The 22,532-nt window shown below is 39.6% G+C and overlaps 1 protein-coding gene across 1 annotated transcript; it reads left to right on the forward strand.

The window, feature by feature from the left end:
* Nucleotides 1–7,995: 7,995 nt before the first annotated feature.
* FDC2 (2Fe-2S ferredoxin-like superfamily protein) lies at nt 7,996–21,670 on the forward strand. The gene is made up of 6 exons (XM_087398718.1): nt 7,996–8,343; nt 8,452–8,515; nt 8,644–8,732; nt 20,885–20,953; nt 21,095–21,139; nt 21,327–21,670. Exons 1-6 carry the CDS (start codon nt 8,092–8,094, stop codon nt 21,369–21,371), a joined length of 564 nt encoding a protein of 187 aa, XP_087254844.1. The 5' UTR covers nt 7,996–8,091; the 3' UTR covers nt 21,372–21,670.
* The last annotated feature ends 862 nt before the right edge of the window (nt 21,671–22,532 follow it).

The raw sequence follows: 22,532 nt of genomic DNA on the forward strand, positions 1-22,532 counted from the left end.
AAGATCCTTATTCTCTAGTCTCATCTACTTTCCTATACATGGATTGGCAAAGAGAATCCAATTATATGGTGTCATATGATGTAGATTTGCACCTTTGAATATGCCATCTGCACCATTGACTAGACCGTTAAGTATGTCCAAATTTCCAAAACATAGTTCAATTAACATTTCTTCTTTCAAGTGTAAACTTTTGTGTAGTCCTGCTGTGTTCTTGCCATTGTCTAGAATAACAATTGCCTTGCTGCAAGTTTTGTATTTTTTTTCTATTACAAGGATGACATGTTCATTACCATCTAGTAATTCAAAAACCTCTTTGTTGAGGTTTTGTGTTTTTTGTCTATTGCAAGGATGACATGTTCATTACCATCTAGTAATTCGAAAACCTCATTGTGAAGATCTTTTGCTGCATTGGTGTAGAACAAATAGGGAATTGCTCTTTTGTCTAAAGGCTTCTTAAAGAAGTTGTTGTTTAAGTATGAAATATCCTCGGTTGTGTGTTCGCCATTTCTTATTTTGTTCAATACTTGGATGTATTGACCATCATTTTGTCACATTGGTTGATGCAGTTCATATTGAAAGACATTGTTTTTCCAATAAGATGTCATTGTTGATGTTGTGTTAGATGTTTGGGTGAAAACCCATGAGTCTTTGGTTGGACTAGCTTGGCATAGGTCACCACCACAAAGAAGGACATCCACACCACCGAAAGGTTTGGAATGGTTATGCTTGATTTTGCGCAATTGCATGTTTGCTGTTGCAACTGGGGTACTATGCCCAATTAAAGATACCTCATCGAACACAACTAGGTCAAGGTCTTTGTAGAGAAGAGACAGCTCTTGCAACTTGTCTACTAAACAAGCTTGTGTAGTGGCTTGCCATAAGTGCAATGCTGAATGGATTGTTGCTCCCCCAATGTTGAATGTTGCCTTGCCAATGTATGCCAACAAAAGAACTCTTGGAAGTTCAACATTGGATGTTTGTTTGTGAGAATAATGTTTGAGTATGCTTGCACTATAGCAAGCAATGTGAATGTCTTGCCTATTCCTACGTTTCTTGTTAGAAAATCATGGAGTCTCTCGTTGGCGTTTATTCTTTTCTTCAACATTATATCGTCTAAAAGTAGTCATTATTCACTCAGTGAGCATTCTTAGTGTGCTGAAAAACTCGTGATTTGGCACCAGTCTATATGTGAGCAATGAGGTATTGTGGAATTGATTTTGTCTTTGTTGGTTGTTTAGTTCTATGGCTAGGCCGTACTTGTCAATGTTTGCAAGAGATTATGTATTTTGACTTATTGTTGATGTTGCAGTTGTAGTGGAAGAAGACGAATGCATCTTTGGAAGGAGCTTGTTAAATTTATTCTTGTTTATGTCTATGGTGATCTTGTATTCATTGTACATGTCATGCCATGTTGTGGTATCTTCATTGAGAGTTGTCTCATTTGTGTGAAAGGGAAGGAATAGAGTGCAAAGCTCCCTATAGTAGTTTTTTGGATCTTTGCACTCACTATAGTTGCTATATCAGATTATTATTATTTTTTCCTTTTTTTGGTTATTATGCCTTTTATTGTGTACTCACTACTAAAAGAGGCCAAGCAAATTGAGTGTAAACTAGTGTCATGTTTTAAGTACTTTGTTATAATGTCCTCAAAGAAGATATCAGTACTTTTGAGGTTAAGTCTTTCTAGTTGTGATCTTCTTTTTAGGAGAAGTGTTCGATTCTCAACTGTGTTTGTATTAATGTATTGAAATTACCTTGTTGACGATGTAAGAGGCAAAGACAATGTCAAGTACGCCGCTTGTTGTGAACTTATGTGTTGTGTATTCAATATAGTGTTTCCCACTCTATGCAAGCGCTCATTGGCAGTGGCATTGCAAGCAATGCTCTCGTTGTAAGCAGCTTTTACAACTTCTGTAGTTTCTTTGTCTATTTTTGTGATGTACAATGTACAGTATGATGCAGCCTGATGAGGATTGAGGATGAATTGAATGTGTATATTTGCAGACCACAACTTCGACAACGAGCGATTGTCATTGTTGGTAAATATGTTAGCAGGAGATATTTTGAGAAACAATGTTGGTTGTGATATTGTTTCCCTCAAAGTATTGATGTACTCGTCTTCACTTAGTTGAACCTCATGGAGCATGCATTCTTGGAGGAGAGTTGATTTTATACGCTTCATGTTTTTCTTAAGAGCACTTGTTCTAAACTCTTCTGAAAGAGGGGACAAAATAGTTGTGCATATCATTGGCATTCTAGGGAATCCAAACCTGCATTTCTTTTTTTTTTGGTAATATGTCTTTTGATGTTTGTGAGTTTGGATTTCAGTTTATTCAAGTGGAAACAATGACATGTTTATAGAGATGAACTTGTCTACGAATGTTTCTATTTCAAAATTTGTGGAAGTTCCTACAATTGGAGCTCCTTCAATCCATATAAGGCCATGGTCGTGTTGACTCCCTCTATTCTGGAATTCAATTACAAAGAAGAAATCGACTTTTCCTAGAATAGTATCATCATTCTTCAGAAGCGTCTTCAAAGATTGGAACTTGTGGACGTAGTATTGAGCTGCTATTATTGAATCAAATCGAATGAGCTCACGTGTAGCAACTTTAGGATTACCATGCTGGTCCTTTTCTACTTAGCTTTTGCAGACATTCCATTAGTGGTTGCCATAATTTTTCAACTAATGACAGTTAACAAAGAAAGTAGGTGGCCCAAGTTGCCGCAACATAGCAAACACATTTTTCTTTAAATGGTACTTGTAATCAGTTGAAGTACGAAGATGAGTAAAATCTCGTTGGACTACAATATTTTTCCTATATTTGTGTCCAACACTACATCCATTACTTGCAAATGTCTCCCTCTTATCTGAGCTTTGCGCATGTGAACCCAGGTTGAAGACAAAACTTGTCGCACGAGGATTTTCATTGTTTTGAAAAAGAGATTTTCCATGCATAGTGCGAAGTGACAGTCGACATTGAGAAGCTCCCAATGAGCAATTTCTTGGTATGGAGTGCGCTCTAGAAGGTTGTACTATCTTATTGTACCAAAGAATAGTTTTGGGAATGACAACTCCTTGCAAATTTTTTCTTTAAAAATATTTAGAGAAGAAAAACCTTCTGAAGGTGCAACAACAATGCTTTGATCTTCAAAGTCTGCAACTTGTTGACTTGTGTAGATTCCATGGACCAAATTATCAGTCGTCAGTTGATCATCATCTAAGTCATTTCTTTCCTCTGGCTCTTTGCTTTGTTGTTGCATCTCTTGTTCTTGAATGATGTTAACATGTACTTCCCATAATGGATTGAGTTTTACATTGAAGGATTTGCATAGAGGAGTTTGCAATATTTCATTCAATGCTACCATTGTTAAAGTTGGTCAAACAATGTAGCTATGCTTGTATGGCAACTTTCATTTTATTGACACGGCTATTGTGTCTTGTTTACTCAAAAATCTAGGAAGGACTTCTTGTGCTCTATCGACATCAACGAACACATTAACTACACTTCCATGTAGACCATATTGACCATCATATGTTAGTTCTCTAATTTGTGCGAAAGGTATTCGAATGGAAATTAGTATTTGCTCAATGGCATTTAGCTTGCAAGTATTTTGCAACAATGGTGACATTCTCATATTTAATAAGGACATGAATGGTATTTTGTTTTCTTTCACTGACTTGCAACACAAGGAACATAATAGTTTTTCATAGGAGTGATTTGTGCTAACTTTAATGTTATGAAATTCAAGTGTAATTGCCATTATTGGGGTGAGCTTGCTCATACCTTTGTGAAATTTCAATGATCCACAACAAACACATGGAAAACATAGTGTCTAAAATCTTATTCTCATATTTTGTTTGCAATGAAGTATGATTTCTTTTTCTCTTCTTGCAAGGATTACTTTGCAGTGGCAACTCATTTTGACTACTTTGCATAATATCTTCTTTTGAGACCAATGTTGGGTTAATAAAAGATTGTTTTTCTTAAATAGTAGTGAAGGCCATTTTTCTTATAGACTTGTAATTTTTGTTGGTTGTGCTTTGAAGTCTATAATTTCTTTTTAAATTGAGGCTTTGATGAAGACATGCAATTTTTTTTGCTGTTGAGTTCGAGTGCTCCAAGACAAGTTGTAACAATAATGTTTTATCTTAGTTAGTCCATTTGCAATAGGCACGATTATTATTTGTACGAGATAACGGAGTTATGGACCAAGGGAAAGTGGTTTCATTTACCAACAAAGTGTGTGTATTTGCTTGTGTAACTTCACCTATTGAAGCTTTTGTTGTGATGTTGGAACCATTGTAGTGTAGTAATTTGAACGATTGCAAGAACATTGCATTGAAGCAAGTTAGAATGTCTACAATTATAGCATAAGATGAGGATGATTTCTCCATCAAGTTTTGAACGTTGCTTAAATTCAAGGAAGAATTGTTTGATACACCACTTAAGATGTGCCATGGAGTAGTGGTGATTTGTGAGGTTGTCACAATGTTCTAAAAAATAATATCCATCAAATGTTGATATGCAGTATTTGTGAAAAACTCTAAAAGACATAGGATGATGTTTTCATTCAGAGAGTGCTTATCCAAGAACTCGGGTATTTCCATTAAGTTTTTTTGTTGAAGTACTTCATCTAGTCCCATGGCTTTTCAATTCTATAAATAACACTATTAAAATGTTGATTTGAAGTGAATGACAATGCAAGAATAATTCTCAATGCCTTTACTTCATTTCAAGTTGAAAAAGTGGATAGCCATAAGCAAGCGTGGATACAAATTATTCATTGGATTGAAATGCAATAATAAAGCTAGAACTATTGACAGTGAAACTACCACTTGGCTTTGTTGACTTCAACTTGCTGCTATGAGCCAACATGAGGTCAACCTCATAAAACTTAGTGAAAGGTACATTGAGTTGAAGGACAATATCCACATAAGGCCGTCTGAGCTGAACTGGAATCTACTCTCCTCCACACTGGTAAATATCTACAATCATGCAAGGAACTAGAACAATTGTTTGTGCATTCTTGCAAGTGTAGCAGTAGGGCCATAAGGTATCTTTGCTCATATGCAATACTCCACAAGACTCACACTCATACTCAAGCAGATCAGCATTTACATTAGTAATGTGGAGCACTCCAAATACCTACACAAACATGGGCAATTGTAAATATTTCATAGAACTTAAAGAATGAAGCAAATGTAAAACTGGAGAGAAGGTACCTTTGTTCCGTAGCCCAAGCAAACCACTTGGTTTGAAAAGGTTGAATTCAATTTGTCTTTAGTAGGACCCTCACGAATCTTAGCAAGTATGGTGAAATCAAACACACACATAGTGCCCTTAGCCTTGAGGAATGAGACATTTTTTAGCACGTACATGACAACTCCTTCCTCATTAAACTCTTGGATTAATTGAGTAAGAGTGGACTTGCGCTCATTCACAAATGATAGCTATCACAACAGAAGAACAAGTTAGGTGAAGATAAAGTGTTTTTGATTCTTGATTGATGAAAGGAAATTGTAGAGAATAGGCGTGACTTACTGGGGGTCCATCGGCGACGATGATTTGATTCACCATCCCATCGTCTTGCTAACCTTGATGGTGATGACAATTCCTATTGTGCCAACAACATTTGATACATTCCAACTGCAAAGATTGATCATTTCTGCTGCCCAAGGCACATATGTGCAGAGGGAATGATCTAGAAGCAATTGTAAATTGCCTTCAAAAGGCTCTCCTCTAATTATGCATGTAGTTGCATCAACAAGCAAAGAGAGTTTAGATGTCCCTCCTTCACTTGCACCTCTAGGTACCACACTTGCCCCCTCAATTCTATAAAACTCTCCAACTTGCAAGAAGGTTACAAATTGGTGAATATAGGTGGAGGGAATGAGTAGCGTGATAGTAAGGGAACAATGTTTGTCAATTAAATCACCTTTCAAAAAGATTGCATACTTGGCGTTTGGTCCCTTGTATGTTCCATACTTGCATAACAACTTCCCTTCAAAAACAGGTGCACACTTTGATAATTGAGTTATGGCAAGAGAGACTAATGATTTCCCCCCCCCTACATAATTCTCTTTGCTTGGGATAATTGCTTTTGCATTTGGATGGAAATCATGCAAACTGTGAACGTCATTGGGTGCATTGTAAGAATTTACCTCCTCACGATCTTGCTTCGGAACAAGTTGTTTGCTAGCTGCATTTGAAAATGAAATTATGAATGAGATGTTGAATCATTTCTAGTGAAATTGAACACAATTATCTTATGAGACAATTTTGCAACCACGAATTATATTGAAGAACACATTGTTTGTTATACAAAATTGCAAAGAACATGTGTTGCAATAAATCTTCTCACAAAATAACTTGAGACATTTTCAAATGTAGATTGCAATAGAAATTCCAAGGTACCATACTTTTTGTAAACCAAAATACTTTTTGTAGGGGTAGGCCCCTGACGTGTCACCTGAGTGGAATCAAAGTCCTCTGGAGAATAGAGATCATGATGTCTCCTCCTACGAGCGTTTCCATACTTGTCGGATGTGTGAAATGATCCCATGTCTAATTTGGGGGGATTGGACAAATGTAGACACAAACACAAAAACAAAAAACAAAAACCAAGAGGAGGTAAGAAGCGAAAAGCATATGAGGGAAAGCATAAGAAGCAAAAGAGAAGGAGAAGCATAAGAGAAGGAGAGGGGAAAAGACTGTTTTCACAGGTAACTGTCATCGTAAATCCCATCAATATCATTGAGATTGAGGAGGAAAAGAATTTCAGTAAAGTGATTAGCGTCTGCAACATTTAAGACGGGTGGAAGACTAAGAGGAGGTCACTGCCAGCTAAAGCTTCCTTCTATTTCAAGTATTGTCTTATTAACAAATAAAAAAAACAAAGTTCCGAATGTTTCAGAACATCGCAGCAAGAACGAAAGTTGAAAACGATTGATATCGCAGTAATATGATTTGTTTGGACAGGCAAGTTTCCCAACGTCCAGAATCGATTACTAAAAACAACATACAAAAATCATACTATTCAAATCCCCAACAGCATTGACAACTATGTTCTTTCTCTCAAAGCTATTTTCGTCATGGGTTGCCTTCAACTTCTCGCACGCTGTAGTCACCGAACCCTTGGCAAACTCTGGCATGACAACATATTGCACAATGTCAGGACAGAGCTTTGTAAGTCTTGTGGAAAAATACGATGGGAAGTTAGTTCCCTACAGACGAGCACCGCATAAATCAAAATGAAAACACGAAGATCGAAATAAACGTGAGCACGGACGCAAGAGGAAGCATGATTTTTACGATCTCCAAAAGCAAAAGTTAAACAAGAAAGGAAGCTAAGGAAAGGAAATATGTTCAATGCAAGCCAATACACCTCTCTCGAAAGCGCCACTATCCGTATCCATGTAGTCGAAGGAACCGTCCACTCCAGCCATGAGGACAAGATACAAGTTTGCACATTGAGTGTTTACAAACCTGGTGCCATGCAACTCAATATATAGCATACTCATAGTAGAGGAAAGACACGAGGTGCGAAGGAGAAATTCGTGAGGAGGAGCTCTCCACACACTATGCACAACTAAGTGCAAAACGACAGAAATGTGCCGAATCCTTATGCAAATTGATTGCTATCACCCTAGTTATGAATCCTTCATTACACTAACTATTCCCTTCGTTGGAATGATCAGTGGATGCAGCGCACCGAGCTAGGCAAATCTTCCATTGCAGCAGAACCAGAGACTCTAACACGGCGAAACGCTTCTATTGTTAATGGACATGAACCCGAGCCATGCAAATGCAGCTCTGGCCGACGCGATGCCTCTGGCCAAGCAATAAAAGGCCCAACTGCCACAGCCGCCATAGATTGGCAGACGGCCGCCAAACAAGTGGCAGTGAAGACCAATGAAGTAATCAACCAGTCAGGTCATTACACGCAAAAAAATAATTGGATTTTATTTTTTGAGAGCGAGAATGTCCTCCCACTAGTGTAAAGTTGTATTTCGATATTTACAACTTTACTTCATTAAGCCAACAAAGGAGCTCAGATGTGCCACCTTGTCCTAGAGGATCAAAACCAATGGCATCAGCAACAGCAGCAACTGTTGGTTGTTCCATACCATTCCGAACCGTCGTCTCCCCTCATTCTCCTGCCTTTAAATCCCACTCCGTTTCTTCAGTCACCTTAAGTGCTAGAGCAAGTGTCAGACACAAAGACGAGGGCGAATTCCGAACTTCCCATTTCGACTCGGCATCTTTGGACGTCCCCGTACATTCAGTCACCGTACACGATAGGAAAACTGGTGCTGTGCATAAGTTTCAAGTTCCCGAGGCATGTTTGTACTTCCTTATGACCAGCCTGTTCGAGAGTTCGTCTTTTTTTTTTTTCCCCATGTCCCTCCCTGAAGAACTCTATGTGGCGTCGTGTTCGAAAGTGCAGGATCAGTATGTGCTTCATACAGCCGAATATCAAGACATCACTTTACCCTTTTCCTGTAGACACGGTAATGTGAGCCTATGGACAACATTCTTTTCGTCTGTCATTGCTACAAAGTGTTTATTTTTAAGTAAGCGCAATAAAAAATGTCACAGGGTGCCTTACAGGTTGACTTCAGTGCGTTTGAATTTGTAGGCTGTTGCACATCATGCGCTGTGCGTGTTCAGTCAGGAGAAATTTATCAGCCACAAGCCCTTGGTATTTCCCCAGAGCTGAAGGCACAGGTTTGTTTTGTAATGTCTTTCTCTTGCTTTGCAAGATTTTGTTATTGAATGTTATTATGTATCTAGCTCAAGTAGCATATGGGTAAAGGGAATTGGAAGTAGATCCCCATGCTAGTGTGAACCGGGTTGGTATCTAGGGCATTAATATGAGCCCAGGTGCAAGATCGAGATCAGCCCTTTTAATTGTTTTGAACTCCTTACTGTCATCAAGAATGTGCAAGCTACCCCATGGTTTTTATTCTGAACATCCTCTGTACCTTGCTATCCACTTTTTACATATATTCGAAGCATTTGGCTTTCTGTATATCTGCATGGCAGCGTTAATGAGCTGTCTTTACATAGATCTTTGGCTTTTCTGTCCTGCCTAAAGTACAAGGAATTGGAAATCATATTCATTATAGCTGTTGTATTTGGATCAATGGCTTTATAAGCTTCTTTGAATCCTCAATATATCTTGAGTTCTCTCATGTGATTCTATATAGGGTTTCGAACCTTGGACACATAGTTGTAATTTTCTTCTCTCCATGACGTCCATGAGACCTTTGGACTGTAACATTTCTTTTGGATATCTGTCAAGATCAAATACATGCCTCAGCTTTGTACAAGTGATCACTCACTTGATGGCATCCAAGGTACATGAGCACAGCCATGGTGTCTGGTGTGGAGTGTACTCCTGCTACAAATGTTTGTAGCATGGGCTGTTGCACAACCAAGTTTGAATCAAAAGCATAATTGAGCAATTCATCTAGCCCACAACCAACAGCAAATACTGACCAAGACACGTTTAGGCATGCTAATGAATACCCCTTCTTCCCTGAAGGTGAGCCATTTACTTGATATGCTGCTATTTGCAATGTGCTGCACCCAGTTTTGAAATATACTTTTGCATACCTATGATTTTTTTGGACATTTCCAGCTACTGTATTCCTTCAACCAGCTTCTTCAAGCTTAGCCAATTCCTTTGTAGATCTGCGCCAAATCACCCAGCCACCATTCCTAAAATTGTTGTCATTGTACCATCCTTGAGAAACTTGACAACCAAGTTTGCATAAACCCTCAGTTTTAATGAATGGAAGAGTTGCATGCAAAGAAGGATGAGGAGCAATGCATGCAGCATTACTCTGTGAGAATCATTGTACAATCATTTTCAGTTTCATAGCCTCATTACTTAGTCGTGAGTGTCCACTATTGTTACTCTAGTCAAATCCATTCCAATGCATCCAGAAAATTGTGAAAAACCAGACTTTTCAAGAATGCAAATGTGTGCAATGCGTGCAGAATTTGAATGCCAAGGCCCTCCAATGGGGAAGAGCGCCCTCGTGAGAGTACTTGTTTCTATTTCAACCTACATGCAAGGTGGGAGAGAGATGGCGGATGAATGCAATGTGGTAGAGAGAATGCTACGTGAGATTCACAATGAAAGGGTGATATCCTTTCATTAATGTCCCTTGAGATCACTCAAGTTCCATCTTCCCATTTACACCTACCCTTATCCTATGACCCGTGCACCTACCATTCAATGCACTCTAATGCACCCTTTCCCTTTCCTATTGCCCCTAGGACCTAGACACGTGTGTGCACATCTTTATTACTAATCATTGGCCAATGTTACATAGTTTTGGCGGTACTATTTACGTCGCTTGATCGATCATAAATACAAACATATAACCGCACCATCAAATTGGCGCCTAACAATAATAAGGTTCTAATGACTATTAATTAACTAAATAATCATTTCTCTTGTCATGACACTCCCTCCTGCTTGAATGAGCAGAAGTCCTCTTTTGGATTATTGCTTGTCTCTTCCTCTTACGTGCACTTTCTCTTGTTGCTTCTACAATTGCATCGCCTCTTTATAATTTGCGAGTATCTGTGGAAAATCTGTAAAGAACTCTTCGTCCATTCATTGTGCATCACGAGCTGGCTGGTTTTTAAACTTCAGTAAATACATATATCTCTTCTTTCCATAAGTACTCTTCTCTTTGTGGTTTATGATCTGTTCCGGAGTAAGAACTTGAGTCCCATCTTCAAGTTCAGGTTTTTCTTGATGCTGAGTATCCAAAGACGCAGAAGTATCGCGGATGCGTCAATTTTACGAGCAAAAACCTATGAGCAAGTTTATCCGAGTGTGTTTTTCAAGAGATTTTTAAAAATGTTTTTCTTTAGGAAACATGGTTTTTACACTTTTATTTTCACTAGAACTAGATCTCTTTATCATAAAAATATACAGACTAGTCACTCATTCATTTTTACACAACATAATTTTCTTATTTAGAGACATCCCTTTGTACCCCTATTATTACCTTAAAAAAGTATTGATTCCTTTAAGAAACATTCCTCATAATCACTCTCAATGTAATAATACTATGCATATATAATTACTTATTAACACATTTATATCATATGGCAATATCTTTTTAGTGTTTTTATAGCATATTTATGGACATGTTTCTAAAGAAGTTTAAATTACTATAAATAAGTATTAACTTGGGCTTATATATCACTCTCATAAAATACATGTAATATTTAATACTATATATGAAAGATTTTCCAAAATATAACTCCATAGATGTGCTCAAATGGGGTGTTCCGATCAATTTGAGTGGTTGAATGACTATATTTGGACATTGGATATGAAAGTTATGTCACTTTTAAAAGTGCTGTCCAAGGTAGTTTTGCCAGCGAAACTACCTTGGGAGACTTGCTTCAAAGGGGTTTCGCTGGCGAAACTACTGGATGGCTTGCTTCAATGAGTTTTCTTTGAAGAAACTCTTTCATGAAGATAGGTTGAGAGAGGGTTTTCAATGTCACCCCCTATTAAGTAAAAGTTGTAAGAAGGATCATAAGGAAATTTTCATAGAGAAATCTACTCTACATGTGGGTTTCTTCAAAAGCCATCCCTTTATGCTCTCACCATTCCTACAGATTCACCTAAAGATTTTTGTATAAAATAGGCATTGCTATAATACTTTGCATATTTCTAAGTGAAACTATGTTTTCTTTTGATCGATTTTTGCCATATTTATGCATAGTTGGAAGCTTTTTTTTTCCTTCGCTCGGACGCTCGGAAGATTTCGCTCAGAAAATGCTCGTCCCCAAGTATCGCCACGGTATCTCTTTAAATTGCTCACATGAAAGATATTCTTCATATGCCAGTGGGCTGGTAATTTCAGCTCATACGCTCTGGATCCTTCTTCTGGATATAAAGCTGCTGAAATTTGAAATGGACCATAAAACTTCGGTGCTAACTTGACATGTTTTGTACTTCCTCTCACTGACTTGATTCTTCTTTTATCAATCTTTAGTAAAACCCAATCATCCTCCTTGTAATAAACTTCTTTTCTTTTTTTATTGGCTGCCTTGGATTGTTGAACCTGGGCCTTCTTAATATGTTATTTTACCTGCTCAAATAACCTGTGACATATCCTTAGCAAACTAGTCAGCAGTAAAAATTCGCTCCCCCAAGTGTGTTATTGGAGTGGGTAAACATTGCCCATAGATGATTTCAAATGGGACTTTCTTGGTGGAAGTATGTACAGTGTTATTATAAGCAAAGTCTAACATGGGTAAGAACTCTGGCCACCTTCTAGGGTGGTCATGGATATAAGCTCGAAGTAATTATGGTTTGATTGGCATTCTCACTTTGTCCATCTCCTTGAGGATGAAAGGCTGTAGTAAATTTCAGTTTGGTTTTGAGATTCTCTGATAGGGCTGTCCAAAAGTTGCTAATGAAATGGCCATCATTATCGGATACAATAGATTTTGGTAACCCATGTAACCTAAAGATTTCCCTAATGAATAACCTTGCTGTTTCAGGAGCAGACAACTCCTTTTTACAGGGAATAAAATGAGCTTGTTTACTCAACCTATCTATAACAGTGAAAATCTGCTCAAACTGACCAACCTTGGGGAAACTTGACATAAAATCCATTGTAATGTGTTCCCACCTTTCAAAGGGAATAGGCAAATGTTGCAAAAGACCAACAGTCTTACTTGTGTCAGATTTAATGCGCTGACATACGTCACATTGTTGAACAAAAGTCGAAACTTCTTTGTGAAGTTTAGGCCAATGGAAGTACCTCTCAATATTGTCAATGGTCCCTCTAATGCCTCTATGTCCAGAATATGGACTCGCATGTAACTCACTCATGACTAGATACCGAAATGTTTTGGGTACACATATGGCACGTCCCAAAAATAAGTATCCATCCACGATGCAATAAGCCTCTAAACCCCGACCTCATTATGCTGAATCTTCCCATAAATGTCAGTGAAGTCCTCATCTAAAGGATAAGCTTCAACCATTGCTCCTAATGATTTCTCCTTAATCACAGAAATGTGATTATTTTGGGGCCGTCTACTCAAAGCATCATCAACTAAATTCTCCTTTCTTGGCTGATATTCAATATTTGGTTGCCCAAAGGATTGAATATATTCAGCCCATTTGATTTGCCTTGAAGAAACAATGGGTTGAGAAAACAAGTGCTTGATACTTTGATGGTCAGTCTTAATCTTGAAAGCAGAACCATATAAATAATGCTTCCATAACTTTAAAGCATGAATGACTGCCAGTAATTCCTTCTCATACGTGATATATTTCAATTCAGCCCCTTCAAGTTTTCTACTCTCATAAGCAATGGAATGCCCTTCTTGCATCAACACTGCCCCAATCGAGATACCACTCACATTCGTACATACAACAAAGAACTCTTTGTCCATGTCCGGAAGTGTTAACACTGGTGCAGTGACCAATGTTCTCTTAAGCTCCTCAAAAGCTACTTGGTGAACCTCTCCCCACTCATACAAGGAATGCTTCTTCAACAAATTTGTTAGTGGAGAAGCAAGACATGCAAAATTCTTAATGAATCTGCGATAATAACTACACATCCCTAGGAAGGATCTCAGCTCATGTATATTTTTGAGTATTGGCCATTCAATTATGGCCTTGACCTTTTTAGGGTCAACCCGAATTCCCTCAGCAGACACAATGTGTTCCAAATACTCTATTTCTGTCTTGAAGAACTCACTCTTCTTGGTATTTAGGAACGATCGATTCTTCCTTAGGAGCTCCATCACCTTAGCAAGGTGATCCTTATGCTCTTCCTTATTCTGGTTGAAAACTAAAATATCGTCAAAGAAGACTATGACAAATTTTCCCAAGTAGGGTCATAAAACCCTTCTCATGAGCCTACTAAAAGTGGCTGGAGCATTAGTTAGGCCAAAAGGCATGACCAAAAACTCATAATGTCCAGTGAGAGTGCGAAAAGCAGTCTTATGTTCATCCCTAGCTTTCATCCGAAGTTGATGATAACCAGATTTCAAATCCAATTTGCTTAAAACTTTAGCACCTTTAAGCATATCCAATAAATCATCCACTCTTGGAATCGGATACCGGTTCTTAATGATAAGTTTATCAAAGCACGGCAATCTATACACATACGATATGATCCATCCTTCTTCTTCGAATCAGGCCTTTTTGCAATAGATCTTCAATTTGTTTTTCTACCTCCTCCATTTCTATCATGTTCTCATCTTGTATGGGGCTCTATATGAAGGAGAAGCTCCTGGCTCTAAGTCTATGGCATGATCATCTTCTCTCTCCATAGGCAATTCGAATGAGTCATCTCTTGAAAATCGATCCTCATAAGCTCTAAGGAACTCATTTCTCTTCCGATCTTCTTTTGAGATATGAAGATCTCGTGAATCCCGTATATACACAAGATTACAATCTACCTCTCTTTTTACTAATCTTTTCGCTTGGGTAGGAGTAATCAATGGAATTGTATACACGTCTCAATTCCCTACGATCCTTCTGGTTTCATCCCTATGTACAAAGCAACAATGATGAGTATGAGGATGAATAGGAGGGTTAAAATCATACCAGAATCATGTCAACGTCTTGTAAAGGAGCTACTAGAAAATCCCTTCGATCTCTATATTTTTGTATACGAAAAGAAATATTCCGTACTATGGATTGTGTCTCCTAAAAGCTCCTGAGAGCGACATGTTTTTTATAGGTCTGGTTTAAGATGGAGTAATTTTACCAATCTATCACTTACTAAGTCATAATTACATCAATCGTCGAGGAGAACCACTATTCTCTGTCCATTCACGAATCCATATACCTTAAAAAGATCATGAGGCCCAAAGGTATTGGCTGAATGGACAGCATTCACTATTGGCTCAATAGTCACGGTAGATTTCGAGGGTGACAAGGTAGAAGCCTCACCCTCCTGCTTGGATGCCTTGGCTTTCCCTTTTACTGAATTCGTCTTGGCAATCTTAGCCAAGAGAACGGGACACTTATGCCATACGTGCCCTGGCTTATGTTTCTTACACCCGAAACATTTTCCTTAATCAACTTTCTCTTCTCTTCGTTCGTCATAGAAGGAAATGGCACCCATCCAGGACGTGATTGGTCACATTCCTTACAAGAGCTTTACCCTTCCCTTTATTATTTTTAAACCGGTTTGGTTTTTGGTCTTAGATGATGACGCACCATCCTTATTGAAGGGTTTACGAGGATTCAATTTCCTCTCGGCTATTTCAGCCAACTTAGTGAGGTCCTTAAGGGTGGTCGGGTTAAACATTCAACCTCGTACCTTACTTTTGGGCTTAAGGCTGCTAAATACTTCTTTCTCCTATCTTCTCACTCTTTTCGGGCTAGGAGTCCATTATGACAAGATTAGGGACTGAGAGAGTTTCCAACATCTGGCTATAAAATCTGCATTACTCTCATTATCGAACTACCTAAACCTCTCCTAACAAAAGGTTAGGTTCTCTTCATGCCTCGGTGGCATGAAAGTGGGTTTCAGTTGCTTCACGAACTTAGCCCATTTATGAATAGGCTCTTTTCTTGTTTGTGACAAAGACCACCACATTAGAGCATCCTTCTACAGATGCAATGTGGCAAGAGCAAGCTTCTCTTGCTCGGTCTTGTCTTAATGGGCAAAGTATAGCTCAAAATGGCAAATCCAATTGAGGATTTTGTCAGCCTCCCTTGTCCCATCATATTTGGAAAACTCAATTCTCTCTCACGGTTGGAATTTGGACCTCTTAGAAAGGGTACTCAACTCTTCATACCCAAAGTTTAAAGTCTTCTTAGTCCCTAATCTTGTCATAATGGACTGCTCAATCATATTGTTAAGCTGGAAAATCAGCTTATCAATAGGAGTCTCCTCTCTTCCTCTTGCACTTGGATTATAATCCATGTGTGCTGGGTTTTGAGTTGAAGGCGTAAACAGGAGTCTCCTCTCTTCCTCTTGCACTTGGATTAGAAGGCGTAAACTCATCACCTTGTTCTTGGCTGGTCTCATTTCTTCTTTCATTATGAAAGAAGCACTCCCTATCAAGAGGTTCTTGAAGGAGAGACTGCTGTAAATCTATTTGTGGGTTATCATACTCAAGATGTGTGTAACTCTCACCTAATCCATCCTCTTCAGGAGGGGGTGAAGGTGTTCTTTCTCTCTCTCCTTGGGATAATGGAGGAAAATGAATAAGTTCATTGTTATATCTCCCTTCCCTTTCCATTCTTTCCTTTTAGTAATACAAGAGAGAAAATGACTTGCTGTAATTTCAAAAAAAGGGGTTTATTTTACAGCAAAAGTCAAGTGTTGGGTACTTATCCGACTCCCGCTTTGTTTGTGTTGAGAAGACACTTGAAATGGCCTCCTCTTCCTTCTCTTTTAAGCTTTTCTTCTTCTGCTGTAAATTGGTACGCTCCGTTTGGGCTACTTGTTTTGAGCGGATTGGAGCTCTAGATACTGTTATAGGGGGTACTTGATGGGTGGATCACCCCCTTAAAATCTTGTTCCGATCCGACTACCGTTGGGGAGAACGGGGGGTCCCTTTTCCTCACGGTTTAAGGATTTAAGGGTACATTCACACCCGGGGGGGGGGGGGGGGGGGTTCACCCCGTTCACCAGTCGAGACAAAAAATTTTCAGAAAAATCCCTTGTTTCAAAACCTCAAGGATTCAGGATTGGCCAAGAAGATGTTTGCAGCCCGGAAATTACGTTGTGTGCATGGTGGATTGCTTTCCGCAGCGCATGCGTGCGTCCCGTCCGATATTTCGTTGTCTCACATGCGTTCCTTGATCGTGCGCATCTTCTTTTGTTGCGTAGCGTTCCTGGTCGTGCTTTCTCCTACAGTTTTCGTGCCTGCTCCCGGCATTCGTTGTGCTTCTCTTCCGTCGTGTGCGGCTGTCACGGGTCGTGCCTCCCACTAGTGCTTCTGTCACGATTCTGCACGTTCCTCTCTCGCCCTCTTCTCATCCCGGTCGTAGACCGTCACCTTTCTGATACCAAATGTGAAAAACCAAACTTTTCGAGAATGCAAATGTGTGCAATGCATGCAGAATTTGAATGCCAATTGGCCCTCCAATGGGGAAGAGTACCCTCGTGAGAGTACTTGTTTCTATTTCGACCTACATGCAAGGTGGGAGAGAGATGGCGGATGAATGCAATGTGGTAGAGAGAATGTTGCGTGAGATTCACAATGAAAGGGTGATACCCTTTCATTAATGTCCCTTGAGATCACTCAAGTTCCATCGTCCCATTTACACCTACCCTTATCCCATGACCCATGCACCTACCATTCAATGCACTCTAATGCACCCTTTCCCTTTCCTATTGCCCCTAGGACCTAGACACGTGTGTGCACATCTTTATTACTAATCATTGGCCAATGTTACATAGTTTTGGCAGTACTATTTACACCGCTTGATCAATCAAAAATACAAACATATAACCGCACCATCAAATTGGCAACAATAATAAGGTTCTAATGACTATTAATTAACTAAATAATCATTTCTCTTGTCATGACAAAAATGCCTCTAGCAATAAGCAGCTATTGAGGATCAACTTCAATTTTTTGGGCCCCGTTAACCATATGAAATTCAGCTTTTGCTGCCAATGATATTTCTTGGGCTCTTGACAGCTACATATGGCATTTTTTCTTGTTTTTATCCTTGCATTTGTGTTGAATTTATATGATACCAGCAACCCTGAGTGTCGAAGTTTGATAAGCTGGGAAGACACCACACAATATAAAGAGGCCTAAGGCCCTGATTATAAATGTGCAACAATTAGTGCCCCCAAAAACTTATAATCATGCTACACTGGGACTGCAATAATAACAGCTGAATCTTGGAGCTCGTCTTACTGAACTATATGTGCACCTTCCTGCTCAATTGAACTTTTTTGCCACTATCATGTGCTTCACGTGATTAATCACCTGAGGAGTATAATTAAGAAATATAAATGATCTTACCCTGGCATTAACACGGTCCCAGAGCTGAGACAGGGTATCGGCCTCCTTTTGTTTAGGATGCCAAGGTCGTTCACTAGGGGATCTGTTCGGGCAACACCTATCAAGATGAAATCTGCCAGGTCATATGACTGTAACACAGACTCCATCATCACCCACCAAACGCTGTAATTGAGCCCATCCAACTGCTAGTCAACCGGGAATGTGGGCAACACTAGAATTCTAGTCTTGTTCTCTGCCATCTCAGACAAAGTCGCTATGTCGGAGTGAAGAGGACGATGAACTGAAAGAGAAGATGGATGGGATAGAAGGGAACTGAGGGTTGTAGAAAGGAGAAGGCAGAAGAAGAGGATGAAGGGGCTGTCAGCCCAATGTACCTTCACACCTCACTTTCCCTCCCTTGGAAACACCTCCTCTCTACTCTGAAAACACCCTTCAAAGTCACCCCTTTGCTGGTCACCCGAAAGTCTACTCCTCGCACACACTCCTCCTCAAAGACACCTCTGAACAGCACCCTCATCCTCCTCTCTCTGTGTGTTGGATCAACACTCCCTCCGCTCCTTGGGTCTCAAGCCAATCGTGGCTCTGATACCATGTGAGAAGTTCAGCGGAAATGAATGGAAGAGAGAGAGAGAGAGATGGCACGCCTCACACACACACCACACTTGGAGAGAAAGGAGAAGGAAAGGCACAGGAGAACTGCAAGTGATTTTTGGAGAAAACCCCGTTACAATTGGGCGAAAACGTTGGAACCAACAGGCTGCACGAGAGCTCAGAACAAACAGCTCAACAACCAAGAGAACAGGGAGCACAGGGTAGTGGATGAACTGCTCCACTGCCCTGCTCCTCAAGTGCTCACTGGGCTGGCTCTGCACCACAACAGTTTGCCCTAATTCTGAGCTTTGAGGGCTCAATTTTCATTGATTGCTGCAATCCAGGTATAGGCAGGATAGAATATAGTAATATAACACAGAGATCTGAAACGCTCCAAATTATATGATGGTAGGCTGAGAGAAACCCTAAATTGCACCTGTTGGAACACATTTCTGGCCAAAAACAGGGGCAAATGAAATCCAATCGATCTTAAACTTGGTACAGGGCTAGCTGCAGCTGGGGCGATCCCCTGTATGCAAACAAATCCTCATTTGGAGCTGTAAATGTCAAAATCACAACAGCTTAGAGAATGCGGCAGTGCACTGTTTCCTAGGCAATTTCCACCTGCAGACCGAGGATTTCTTTGTAATTTCTTAGGGCTTCTGATCAGGGGACCAAGCTGAACACAATGATGTATCAAACATTCAAATTTGAGTAGTTTGAACGTTTGAGCCAGTTTGAGGCTGACACGTGTCAATCTAAGGATTGGGACACCTGCCGTGTCCTCTCCTGCATATTGGGGTTGCAAGGCTTGCTGTAACTCATAGTATCCCTGCTAGATCATGTATATAACCATAAACGAGTGGCTGTCCCGGACTGATTCTCACTCTCTCAGGAGAAAAAAAACTGAAGTTCTGATACCAATGTAGTAGGGAAGTCTAACTCACTCTCTCCTACTCACTGCTGAGTGAAATAGAGATAGAACTGTGAAAAGCACACAGAAAGCACGTGCTGTTGCTTTGGGCATGTTTCTTGAAACTGAGGTGGGACTGGGTTGCAATACCCCCCCCCCCCCCTCCCCAAAAAAAAGAGAGAGAGTATTTACGGTATTACTGAGCCAAAAGATTAGGTACAATTGTGGTAAACATATAGGTACAATTGGCTCCTTCTTGAAGGTAGAAAATGGCAAGGGTGGAGATCTGCCCCATTGTGCCCTCCTCCCTGCTGCTGGATCAGTTCCTCTGCTGCCCCTGGATGACTCTGCTGTGGCTGCACTGAAGGCGGATGCTGAGGAGAAAACCCTTGTCCGAGTCTGATGCCCAAAATAGGAGGAATGAGCCCCCTTATATAGGCTGGAACTGCCAATTCAGCTAACTGGAACTGATAGACCAGCTGACCTGGCAGTCAGCGGACCTGGCACGTGTCACTGCCGACTGTCAGTTTGGCTGACATCAGTGCCTATCGCTGATGTTATGGCCTGGTCTTCTAGATTTTTGAAATGAGTGTAGACTTGATGAAGGGAGAGAAGATGACAGAAGTTGGGAGATGGAAGGGGAAGGAAGAAGCCGATAAGGGAAGAATGGGGCAAGAGAGAAAATAGGAGGCAAGAGAGAGTAAGAGAAAGTGTAGAGGTAAAAGAAACCAGAAAAGCTGGGTAGATTAGGGGAGACTAAGAGAGAGTGTAGAGGTAGAAGAAATCAGGAGAGCTGGGTAGATTAGAGTTGGAGTAGAGCAGTCACATAAAAATTGCAGTACAATGAGTGGGAGATGTACTCATATAGTCTAGAGTGTAAACAACCACTAGCCAATTTAGCCTTCACCTCACTAACTTGTCCCCAATCTTGGCCTTCATTACAAATTTTCTGCTGCATTTGTACCTCATTCTGCATATTTTCATTTGATGTGCAACTGGCCTACATATCATGTTCAACTCAAGACAACATATTTGCTCACAATGAATGTCCTTTTTTTCCAAATTGTACAGCCCTGAAAGCTTTTCTTGAGTGCTTGTATCCCATGACCAAGCATATAATATTTATTACCATCAAGGCTCTTTTGTCTTGTGACAGTCATAGGCTGAAATAGACAAAACCTGCACGAATGGAATACTTCTCTTAAGCCCTTTAGCTAATTGTGTTTGAATGAGAGTGACTGAATGTAAACTGACCCCAAGGGTTGGTAACTACTAACCACAATAACTAATATCTCAGCAATCGCTAATACCTTCAGGCTACGATTTGGTTACTTTTGAGTGGTTCTGACTTGTGTTGTAAATTTATTGTTTGTAGGGATATGCTCTTCTTTGTGTTGGGTACCCACTTTCAGACCTGGTAGTAGAGACACAAGATGAGGATGAGGTATAGCCTTTTGTCAGATGTGATTCCATGCCACTGAACAATCAAATCATCTTTTGGGAAGAGAGAGCCAAGAGCTATTTTATTTAGTTAGATCCTTTTCTTATACTTAATGTTACATCAACGGGCCTCCCTGTGGTGCAGGTTTACTGGCTACAATTTGGCCGCTATTTTGCTGGAGGTCCAGTGGTGAGTCAGATCTGACCAGGATGTTGTTGCCAGGACCTTGCATTTGTTTTTAATATCAGGAATAGGTGCAACCTTGAACGGCTTGCACATGTTCTAACCTGCTAGACAATTATTATGCCTCTGTAATGCCATTTTCTTTTTCATATGCATTTACATCTTTGCTGATTCACTGATTGATGGATGTCAGGAGAGGGATGATTATGCATTGGAGCTGGCTTTAGCAGACGAATAATTGTGATATACAGAGAGTTGATTACCATCGTTCTGTGTGAGCCTATGGATTCCGTGGCATCATCTTGCCTTGAAAGTATTTATTCTGTACTTTACCTTTTATTGACTAAGTGTGAAAGAGTACTGAACATCTTTAAAGAGCAAAGGGACTTTATTTGAAATGAAAAATAATAGATCAGATTTTACCTGTGAAAAAATTGAAATCAATTGTTTTATCCCCGGAGGATGCATTGTATCTTTTATGAATAGGTACAATGTAAAAGAGGCTATTGTTTTTTACATCCTTGGTCTTATTTTTTCCACTGCAAATGGGGGAATTAGGGACTTCTTATTCTTCTGTTAAATATGGGATTTACGTTTTGTTCTCTGCCCGACTCATCTTCAAGTGCTACATGCATACTCTGAAAGTGGAATGACGTTGAGGCAGTGCTGCCGACTTGTCAAATACAATGTATAATTCATATTTACGTTGTATAGAGTAAGTTATGCCACTTCTATGAGTGTGTTGCATCATTCTAAAAACACATAATTTGTATTAGATTTTTGTTCTGTAAAAATATTCTTAGGATATGCAGGATTGAACGGGCAAAAGGACAGCTTGAAGGATGGAAGTTCTGTTTTCCGGCATCTTTAGACTCCATGTTTTTTTTCTTGATTGCTTGTCCTCGTATGAGACCAAAGTATTGCATTCGAGAAGATAATCAGTGAACAACTCACAAGGATCTTGAGATAGAAGCAGGCTTTAGATCAATTTGTTATTGGTTGCCTTTCATGTCAAATAAACTCCCTTTGCTCTTTAGATCAGTTTTTTATTGGTTACCTTTCTCTCGAGTCAGAAGTCCGCTGGATATAAGCATCATTCATACTCAAATTCATGCAGACAAATTTCTTTCAATATGCGATTAAGATTAATTGTGCAAACCTTAGTAAATTAAAAGCTGCGGATTAAAAACTAGAATAATCATGCTTGTTACTAGTTGGGTAATGCAATGTTATCATATCATTTGGTGATTCTAGTAGCATAATTTGTTCTATTAGTATTAAGCAACGCATAAGTGTTAGGATCTTACTAGTGAGTATGAATATATTAAGCATGCAATTTGCTAGTTCTTGGATTGCTATTATTACATTCATGAGCAAAGAGGGAGGTTCTCGAACTTAT

The sequence above is a fragment of the Dipteris shenzhenensis genome, chromosome 27 (assembly GCF_047967505.1).
Source record: "Dipteris shenzhenensis isolate YYH24624 ecotype China chromosome 27, Dip_SZ_1.0, whole genome shotgun sequence".
Lineage (NCBI taxonomy): Eukaryota > Viridiplantae > Streptophyta > Polypodiopsida > Gleicheniales > Dipteridaceae > Dipteris > Dipteris shenzhenensis.